Source organism: Aethalodelphis obliquidens, unplaced genomic scaffold (assembly GCF_003676395.1).
Source record: "Aethalodelphis obliquidens isolate GAN/ISIS:26980383/991018 unplaced genomic scaffold, ASM367639v1 scaffold42, whole genome shotgun sequence".
NCBI classification, from domain to species: domain Eukaryota; kingdom Metazoa; phylum Chordata; class Mammalia; order Artiodactyla; family Delphinidae; genus Aethalodelphis; species Aethalodelphis obliquidens.
The window spans coordinates 13,926,808-13,937,260 of NW_020837986.1; the positions used below are offsets into that span (position 1 = coordinate 13,926,808).

At 53.4% G+C, this 10,453-nt stretch overlaps 1 protein-coding gene across 2 annotated transcripts; it reads left to right on the forward strand.

Annotated features, from left to right (window-relative positions):
• The first annotated feature begins 3,819 nt into the window (after positions 1-3,819).
• NRSN2 (neurensin 2) lies at positions 3,820-6,297 on the forward strand. 2 transcript variants are annotated; one of them, XM_027078085.1, is made up of 3 exons: positions 3,820-4,006; positions 5,699-5,794; positions 5,927-6,297. In XM_027078085.1, the coding sequence occupies exons 1-3, from the start codon at positions 3,821-3,823 to the stop codon at positions 6,122-6,124; spliced, it is 480 nt and encodes a 159-aa protein (XP_026933886.1). In that variant the 5' UTR covers position 3,820; the 3' UTR covers positions 6,125-6,297. The 2 variants fall into 2 exon arrangements, with proteins under 2 accessions (XP_026933886.1, XP_026933885.1); XM_027078084.1 differs by having other exon boundaries at positions 5,699-6,297.
• The last annotated feature ends 4,156 nt before the right edge of the window (positions 6,298-10,453 follow it).

Genomic DNA, 10,453 nt, shown 5'->3' on the forward strand with positions numbered 1-10,453 from the left:
TAGGAATTCCTCTCTCCCTCTCTCTCTCTCTCTCTCTCTCACACACACACACACACACACACAGTTAAATGGGTGTAGTACATATATAGCACTTAGAGAAGTACTTTGCTCACACTCAGCATCATATATTCGCTGTTTTTATTAGTCTGTGTTCAGTAGATGTTTATTGAGCTGCCTGCTCAATGCCAAGGGCCCTGTGAGGCTCGGGGGTACAACAGTGAAGGAACAGGATGTGTCTCCACCTTGCAGAGTTTATGCATCCCTGTGTCCCCGGCCCACAGCCCAAGGAGAGACGGAACGGACACTCAGGGCATGAAAGCCCGTGTGCACAATGGTGCCTGAAGAAGCTTGGAGAGGTGTGGTGACTTTGCCAAGCCCATAGAGTGAACGTGGGACAAAGCCAAGGCTGTGGGTGGGCACACGACAAGGAATGAGGTAGACTCAGCTGCCTGGCAAGGGCTGGCTCTCCAGGGAGATGGGCCAGAGGACACACTGTCCAGGACGGAGCTAGGGGTAGGTTGGGAGAGAGAACAAGGGAGGATCCTTCCAGAAGGGAAAGGACTTGTCTCTCCCAGCAGCTTCTCTCCAACCCCAGCTCCCTTCTCAAGATAAGGGGCGCTGATCCTCAGCAAGGGGTAGGGGCTCGAAGAGGGAGAGAATGGAGAGAGGATGGGGGACTCAGTGAGAGTGTGAGGACTGCAGTCAGATAAGGGGCTCCTGATGGAGGCAGGAGGGGACTTCCTGGTAGGGACCCGGCGGGAGAGAGGTGGGGCTCAACGAGAGAGCCAGGAGTCTGTGAAGAGGATGGGGGCGCAGCCAGTAGGTGAGCGTTTGTACATTGGGGTGAGGGCTTCATGAGGGGGATGGAGGCCCAGAGAGGAACAGAGGATACAGTGCAGAAATGAAGGCTCAATGAAGTCAAGGGTCTTCAGTCAGGGGGTTGGGAGATTGAGGGAGTGATGGGACAGTCAGACGAGGAGTTTGAGGGACTGCATGAGGGGGTGGGGTCGAGGGATATGATGGGGTCCCCGCGAGGGGCCTGGGGTCTCAGAGAGAGAAGAGAACTCTTGGAAGGGGACCAGGGCTCGCAATCCTGCAGGGGTCCGAAATCTGCAGAGCCAGCCCTCAGGGCGCGCCGGCGCCCCCCCACCCGTGTCACCCCCGCCCCCCAACTGCGGCGCAGGCGCCAACACAACCTGCTTCTGCTCTGCTCGCGTTCCCGCTCCCGCTCGGCGGAGACTGCGGACGGAGAGGTGAGCTCAGCCCTGCCCCACGCTCGGCCCGACCCCCACCCCGCCTCCTCCCAGGATCTGGAGAACCCCCACCCCTGCCGCATCCCCAGCCCGGCCGTGTCCCGCCTCGGGCGGGACGGCGGCGCCCCAGCCCTGGTGTGCCTCGGGCTTTGCGAGGTAGGGTCTCGGGGAAGTAGCAGGGGCAGAGGTCTCGCCAGCCCAAAGCCCGGAGACACTTCAGGGTTGGTAGGCTGGGAGGAGGCCTCAGAGGACAAGACCCCACCCACCTCTGCAGAAAACCCATTCCCGCCCCTCTTTGCCTCAGTTTCCCTCTAGGGGAAAGGATGCACTTAATCTCAACTGGGGAACTGGTGGTCGGCTCAGAAACAGTGTGCGGTGGGGGCGGGGGAAGTTGGCCTGATTTCTCTGGCCTCACCCCCCAAGACAGCGTCCCTTCCGCCTGAGCTACGCTGGACGCTGCAGTGCGCGGGTCCGGGGGTCTGGGAAGGAGAACTGAGAGAGGCCCCATAAATACGAGAGATTCCACCCATCTTCGGGCCCTCGTGGCTGTCACCGCTCGCCTCCTCGCCGCAGCCTCCACCCCTCGGACCCAGTAGCTCCGTCCTCTTCCCTCTCCCTTCTCACGGAGCTCCTCCCCCATCCCGCCTAAGGACAGCTCCCCAGCAGTTCCTTGGCAACCCTGGTCCTGGGCTCTCAGCATCCTCTCCCACCCTCCCCCAGACCGCCAGTCCGCCTCCCGGCAACCCTAAAAGGAGGGGGAGGGACCCGGTCGAGGGGGAGGCAGCGTCAAGGTCACCTTCCCGCTCCGATGCCAGCAGGATCGGGTGATGTATATTTGGAGGAGAGGGACAGTGAGCTGCACGAGAGGAGGAGCTAACCCTGGCCTATAATCCCTGAGCTCCCTCCCCGCCCCGTCCCCTAGGATCTTCGGTTAATGGTCTTTGCACTGATGCCCACCGCCCCGCCGGCCGGGATGAGGAAGCTGAAATCTCCTGGGGCGGTGCCCGCTCTGGCCACACCTTCTGCAGAGCCCCACCCCTCCCCCTCCCCTATTCCCTCGAGCGCCGGCTCTTCACCTCACCACTCGCCCTCTTCTTTCTGTCTTTGGCTTTTGATCTCTGCCTTTCCCCATTGTATGTCAGTGGGGGTGGGGGGTGTTGTCTCTTACCCCTTTTCCCTTCTTTCCCCTGAGTTTTGGGTGAGGGCTGTGGAGAGCTGTGATTTATAGACAGGCTTTAACGCAGCACTTCTGTGTGCTGGTGTGGGTCCATAGAACCACCTCCAACACACACTGTGGCTGTGTGTGTGTGTGTGTGTGTGTGTGTGTGTGGTGTGTCTGAGTGTCTGTGTCTTTGTGCTGTGTGTCTAGCTCTGTGTGTCTCTGTGTGGTATATGTGTGCCTGTCTGTATATGTCTGTGGTGTTGTGTGTGTGTATGTACATCTATCCGTGTATGTCTCTGGTGTGTGTGTGTGTTTCTCTGTGCTGTGTGTTTGTGTGCTGGTGAGTCTTTCTCCACAGGGATTTGAGGATCACATCTGGAAATGAGAGGGGACTAGAAATTTGTCTTATCCTTCAGTGTAAGCACATTGCTTCATTTTGTTTGAAACTGCTCAGAGGGACTGAGGGCCATCATGGCATGGGGGGGAGCCCAGTCCTTCCCCAGCAACCCCCACCCCCTTTGCTTTTAGTCCTAAGGATGTTTGGATACACAAGGACCTTCCATTCCCTAGGCCTCAGTGTCTCCATTTGTGAAAAGAAAAGTCCTTAGATAGGTTTCTTTAGAAATCTAATGTTGAGCCTAAGAACACCTAAGCCTGAGGACCCCTGACTTTCACCTTCTGTGGAGTCAAGATTCCTTGGGACTTGGAGATTGTTGCCTTCTGAGGGGCAGCCCTGGGGAGGGATCTTTTAGGACCTTGCAGCTTGGGGAGCTCCACCCGATTGGACGAGTGTCAACCGTGACACTTTCAGCCCAGAATACCTTGAAAGGCGGGAAATTAAGGGGAAGAGATTTGGAGAGGAGATGGGGATAAGAAGCTCTCACTCTAGACATGGGGCTCTAGAAGTTCAGGATAAAATAATAATGAAGAAATTACAGTAATAATAGTCACAGAAGCTATCATTTCTTGGCACCGGACACAAAACTGTATAAAGCAGGTATGATTATCAGCTGTGTTTTACAGATGAGGAAACTGAGGCTTAGAGAGGTGAAAGCACTTGTCTGACATCACACAGCCGGGAAGTGGTGATCCTGGATTCCAATCCAGACAGTCCCGGCTCCAGAACCCACAGTTCCAGCCACTGGGTGGCCTCCACAGGAAACATGCAAATTTATTGCCACCTACGAAGGCTGTGGGCTAAGCACTCAGTGCCTTGGCCCATTCGCACTCTACTCAGACCAGGATTCCAGAAGGACAGGCTCTGCTGTGAGTGTGAGCTCTCTAAAATGGGTGGAGAGGTGAACGTAGCACAAAGATTCCGGGGGCCTTGGAGAGTCACCATGGGCAACCCTCACTGCCCCCTCCCTCTGTCCACTGCACCTGGCCTACCCCACAGGAACCCAGGATGCCAAGCTGCGAGCGTCCCTGTGGCTGCAGCCGAGGCCCCAACGTGGAAGATGGCAAGTGGTATGGGGTCCGCTCCTATCTGCACCTCTTCTACGAGGACTGTGCAGGTACCCCCCTCAGCGATGACCCTGAGGGGCCTCCTGTACTGTGCCGTCACCGACGTTGGCCCTCACTGTGCTGGAAGGTAAGGTGGAAGGAGGAGCAATTCCTGTGATTTCCTGTGGTTTCAGGGAGGAGGTGGGATCAGTGGATAGAAAGAAAAGGGGCTGCGTAGCAATTAGGGGTCTTGCATGTTCAAACAAGAGGAAACCCAACTCAAATGAGTTTCAACAATAAAGGGAAAATATTGCTCATTTTATGGAAGAGACCAGAGGTTGGGGGCCTTCAGGCAAAGTTCGCTCCAGCAGTTCAAAGCATCACACTGAGGATTCAAGATTTCCTTCAGGCTCCCCATGGTACCCCCATCCTTGCAGCCCATTAGTTTGAGGCTCTCCCCATGTGTTCTCCAAACGACTGCTCCCAAGCTGACCCTCAGTCTCTCACTCCACACCTTCCAAGGGAAATCAGAATTTCAACCAGTATTTCTTTCAGAAAAGAAACAATGCTTTTCACTTCCAGAAGTCCTGGCAAGTATTGCATTGGCTCTGACTGGGTCACTTGCCCAGCCCTGAGCTAATTACTGTGGCCAGAGAGATGGTATATGCTGACTGGCAGGAAGAAGGGTTCACCTCACTTAAATCTTCCTGTGGCTTCCCAAAGATCTACTGGGGGACTGTTGCCAGGACAGTAGAAAATGTGAGAGAAACGAACAGTCAATGTCCATACCAGCCATGGAGGGTGGTCAGTTAGGGAGCACCATGTGAGTAAAGGCATGGAAGTGGCAGTGAGCTGGGTCCCTACAATGCTCTTTGATAAATACTATAGGAAGCCTGAGACAGAGGGTCCCTCCTCTCTGCTTTCAAAAGTCTTCGCTCTAGTGGGAAGGCGAGGTGCCAACCTGCACAGAGAATGCACAGCCTCAGGCCAGGTGTGCAGAGGATGGCAGGAGAGGAAATGCCCTCAGTGTCTGGGGTGATCAGGGAAGACTTCCAGGAGAAAGTACGTATTTTAAGTTTTTGAGCATCTTCTTATTGCCAAGCAGTGTGCTAGGATCTTGGGGACACAGAATTTAAGACGATGTGGTCCCTGTCTTTGAGGAGCTCCTAGCTGTGGTTCATTTAGTCATTCTGCAAACATTCGCTCAGCTACTGCTGGATACCAGCACCGTGCTAGGCATGGAAGACACCTTGGGAGCCAAAACAGGCAGTCTCTAATCTCATGGCTTTCCCAGCTCTCAGTCCAGTGTAGCAGGCAGACAGACATCACTTACATAGTAACCAAGGTACACGTCCAGGTGTGCACCAAGGTGAGTGCACTGAAGAGCAAATGGGCACAGCGTTTGCATGAGTGCAGAGCTGGGGACTTGACCCAGTCCAGGGGCATCCTGGAAGGCTTCCCTGAGGAGGTGAGGTTTGAGATGCATGTGATCTGAGGGATGTGTAGAAGTTAACCCGACAGAGGAATAGAGGTAGAGGGTAGATGGGACAGGGGGATAAGATGGGACCCAAATGATGATTCAGGGGGACTCAAGGCTGGCAGAAGAAGTCCACTGCCAGGTGGGAGCTGAAAGGGAAATTAATTCAGAGGCCTCAAGATTTCAAATAGAACGTGATAGTTTGTGCCCTTGTCAATTAGACCTAACAGGTGTGTCTATGATCCCATCTTTTAAGGTTGGACCAAGGGGTTACCTTTAAGTCCAGTTGGGATCCAAGGTGATCCCTTGGCCTGGGGCCCCAGCTGACCCTGACTGCCTCCCAATCTGTCTGCTTCTCTCCAGATCAGCTTATCCTCAGGTACCCTGCTTCTGCTACTGGGTTTGGCAGCCCTGACCACTGGCTATGCAGTGCCCCCCAAGTTGGAGGGCATCGGAGAGGGCGAGTTCCTGGTGTTGGATCAGCGGGCAGCCGACTACAACAAGGCCCTGGGCACCTGCCGCCTGGCTGGCACAGTGCTCTGCGGGGCAGCCGGGATCTTGCTGGCCATCTGCATGTTCTGGGCCACGACTGGCTGGCTGAGCCAGGACCCCAAGGCAGAACCCTTGGACACTGAAACCGATGGCCACATGGAGGTCTTCGGGGATGAGCTGGAGCAGCAGTTGTCCCCCATTTTCCATGACACCAGTGGCCGGTCTTGGTTCTCACCACCCGCCAGCCACTTTGGGCAATCCTCTGTGCAGACCATCCAGCCCAAGAGGGACTTTTGAGCCACCCTCACGGCCAGAGGAGGAGCCAGGCCTGGGGTCTGGACCCTTCCTCCGCCCCACCGCATCCCACCTTCCCATTGTCTCCCTAACTTCTCCCTTTCAATGGGGCCCCTTCCATCTAAGCCCCCAGAAAGCCCAACTCCAGGTCAGAAAGTCTGGAGCTCACATCTCTGTGTCCCCTTCCCAGGGGTAGGGCTCTAAGTCCTCCAAGATGCCAGCCTTCCCCGAGTCACCCCAAAACTTCCCACCCATTCCTCCTTTCCAAAGCCATTCAGGGGCAGAAAACTCCCTCAACCTATCCCCGCTCTTTCCTCTGTATGACCTTGGGCAAGCCCCTTACCCTTTCAGACCATCAGTTCCTGTCTCTGCACTAATGAAGGGTTTAGACCAGATTCTAGAGTTCCATGACTTTCTTTTTCTCCCCAGGATATAAGTATGGTAATAGGCATATCTTTGCCTATGCCTTTGGTAATAGGCATATCTTTGCCTTTCCATAGGCAAAGATAAGGGGAGGGGTAGTGGGGTCATTCTTATCCACTGACCCCTCCCTCTGTCAGCTGCACCAGGAGGCCTCAGGATGGGTCCAAGATGCTCACTTGGACCAGGATGGTGCAAAAACATTTCCTCCTTACAGTATGTTTTCTATACATCTTGGCATCAGAGCCCCCAGTCCACCCCATCCTGAACGATTACTAACCCCAGTTTACAGATGAGGTGGCGGAGGGAGGCTGACAGTCTGCAGGAACTCGGACCCACGTCTGTAGACTCCTGGAACAGATCTTGTTCCACAGTGGGAGCAGGACCCCACACCTTCCTGGCTTCCAGGGGACCCGCAGGGGTGGCACAGGTTCGGCCCAGAGAGACTAGCTGATGCCTAAAGGACCCAGGTGGCTCAGAAGATACTTTGGACATGCATTTAAATGGTCTCTAAGAGCCAGGGGGCAGGAGTACTGGGATGTATTTGCCCCTCCGAGTCCACCCACCTAGAAACCATCACCCACAGGTCCTGACCTCACCCTGTACAAATGTGCCCTCCTGGAGGCACCAACCCCTCCATCCTTCAGGCTCCCCAGCCAGATGCATCATCTCTGTTCTCTACCACTAGGGGGAGCTCCAAGACAGCTGGAGAGAGATGCCCAAGGCTCATGCCTCTACCCTCCCCCTTTAGTCTCAAGGTGGGGGGTGGGGTGGGGGGGGCAGCCCTCCTGGGAGGGTCCTCAGTCCTCCTCCACAAAGCAGGCCCTACTGCCCCTCCCCATTCTGCACCCTTCCACCGCCCCGCCCCCACCCCTTGCCTTTCAATAAACAGCTGGGATGGATACTGACTTTGCTTCTCTTCTCCCTGACCACCAGGGCCTGGGGAGGGAAGAAAGAAACTGCTGTGAGCACCTACTGTGTGCTGGGCACTTAAATCCATTATTTCTCGTTTGCGCCTCACGATAATCCTTTGAGAAAGTGGATGATTTGAGAAAGTGGATCATTTTACAGATGAGATGAGAAATTTCTCAGCCATCTTGACAAATTTCTGTCTCCATCCCTGAGAGGGATGTGAGGAGGGGGTTCTGAGGGCCGGAGCTGGAGCCAAAGGTGGGATCTTTTCCAGGAAGATAAGAACAGGTAACCTCCACTAGCACTCACTGGGGGCCAGGCCTTGTTCTCAGGGCCTCACAGACATGAGCTCGGTGAACCTTCACAACCACCTAGGTGGGGACTGTTATTCCCAAATCTCACTCCCAGGCTCCAGATTTCCACCTGAATTCACCTACATGTTGAATCTCAACTCAACTTTGCTGAACTGTTCTCCTTTCCACCCCTCCCCTTCCAGACCTGCCCCTCCTATGCTGCCCACTCCTGAGAGAGTGGCAGCTCCGCCCAAAGCCTTGAAGTCATCCTTGACTCCTCTCTTTCCTCACAGCCTGAATCCAAGCCACCAGCCAGTCCTGTCAATTCACCCTTGGAAATGCACCCGCCATCAGTGCTTCTCGCCATCCTCAAGGCCAGCTCCCTGGCTCTCATCTGGATTATCGCACAAGCTTCTCCCCGGTCTCCCGGCACCTTGCTTCTGTGCGCACACATGCACGCACACACACACACACACACAGACTCTAATCTTTACAGAGCAGTAGCAGAGATCCTGGATGACATAGGTTAGACAGTGTCCCCTCTCTGCTTGGAACCCTCCCGTGGCTCCCACCTTACCCAGAGTAAAAGCCAAAATCCTCCCTGTGGCCTACAAGGCCTGACGTGATCTGCTGACACCCTTCTCCCACTTTCTTCCCCTGTGGCCTCGGCTCCCACCACTCTCCCCGCTCCTGTCTCCTCTCCAGCCAGACCGGCCTCCTGGCTGTTCCTTCAGCATCAAGCACAGCTCCCGCCTGAAGCCTTTGCCTAGCCGTTCCCTGCTGGTGTGTTCTTCCTGAGTTCAGCACCTGGTCAATCCCCCCACTTCCTTCAAGTCTTTGTGCAAATGTCACCTTCTCAGTGGGGCCTTCCCTGAGCAGCCTATTTTTGGGGGGGGCTGTGGGATCTTATTTCCCTGACCAGGGATCGAACTTGGGCTCTCCACAGTGAGAGCAAGGAGTCCTAACCATTGGACCACCAGGGAATTCCTGCTGAGCAGCCTATCTTAGAAGGTGACTGTGCCCCCATTCCCTGTTCCCTGTGTACTTTGGGTTGGGTTTTTTTTAACTTTTTATTTTATATTGGAGTACAGTTGATGAACAATGTTGTGTTAGTTTCAGATGTACAACAAAGTGATTCAGTTATACATATACATGTATCGATTCTTTTTCAAATTCTTTTCCCAATTAGGTTGTTACAGAATATTGAGCAGAGTTCCGTGTGCTATACAGTAGGTCCTTGTTGGTTATCCACTTTAAATCTAGTAGTGTGTACATGTCAATCCCAAACTCCCTAACTCTCCCTCCCCCCCACCCTTCTCTCGGTAAATATAAGTTCCTTCTCTAAGTCTGTGAGTCTGTTTCTGCTTTGTAAATAAGTTCATTTGTATCCATTTTTTTTAGATTCCGCATATAAGCAATATCGTATTTCTCTTGCTCTGTCTGACTTACTTCACTCAGTATGACAATCTCTAGGTCCATCCATGTTGCTGCAAATGGCATTATTTCATCCTTTTTAATGGCTGAATAACATTCTACTTTGGTTTTTTGCTTTCCTATAGCATTTACCACTTTTCAAATACCAGATCATTTACTTATGTGTTATAGCATCATTTGTTACCTGTCTACCCTTGCCACAGTACGTGCTCCACAAGGGCAAGGATCTTTGCTTGCTTTGTTTACTGACATATCCCAAGTGCCTACAACAGTGCCTGCCACGTAGTAGATGCTCGATAGAAATGTGTTGAATAAATCAACCCTAATTTTATAGACGAGGACAGTGAGACTCAGAGACATTAAGCCATTTGCCCAAGGTCAGCAAGTAAATGCATAGCTGGGATTCAAATGCAGCTTGGGCCCCCTGCACTATGTTGCCTCTTGGTTTGAAGGCCCAGAGCTGGGGTCACAATATTAAGTGCCCACAAATGTATCCAGATGTTCGTCGCTCTGTGGAAATACGAGCATAGTGTTAATAGATTTTTTTTTCAGAGAAGTTAGGAATCCAAAATTTTATATGAGTTGTATCCAATTTTTTTTTTTTTTTGCGGTACGCGGGCCTCTCACTGTTGTGGCATCTCCCGTTGCGGAGCACAGGCTCCGGACGCGCAGGCTCAGCGGCCATGGCTTACGGACCCAGCCGCTCCGCGGCATGTGGGATCTTCCCAGACCGGGGCACGAACCTGTGTCACCTGCATCGGCAGGCGGACTCTCAACCACTGCGCCACCAGGGAAGCCCGAGTCGTATCCCTTTTTAAACATTAGTATCTGTTTCAAAATATGACTGAGCACTGCTCACAACAAATATTCCCGGGGACAGCTACAACCCATGAGCTGCTGTGTGTGACCTCTGACCTAGACGTTCTGGGTTAGCTCTCACAGCTAATCAGAACCAGGGAGAGAATTTCACACTGACAAAATGGCCCAGAAATCGGAGGTAGCTCCACTCCAGAATATCTATGTCACATAAGCTTTCCTCTCCAGCTGCCACATGGGAAGCCAACCCTTGTCTGTAACCCCAATAAATCTCAGACCTCCCCACAGCCTTGTCCCCATAGAGCATCCCGTTTTGGAGAAGCAGAATCCAATCACCAAAATTAATTCCCAATAATGCCAAATGTCACTGCAATCCTTGAAGAGTGTTGAAGGAGGTTCACTCTCATACTCTGCTAGTGGGGATGTGTACTGAGTTGAATAGTGTTTTCCAAAAGTT

Coding starts and splice junctions, on each gene's coding strand:
- NRSN2 (XM_027078084.1), top strand. CDS start 3,821: ATGCCAAGCTGCGAGCGTCCCTGTGGCTGCAGCCGAGGCCCCAACGTG. Junction 4,007..5,698: donor GGCCCTCACTGTGCTGGAAG/GTAAGGTGGAAG, acceptor GCTTCTCTCCAG/ATCAGCTTATCCTCAGGTAC.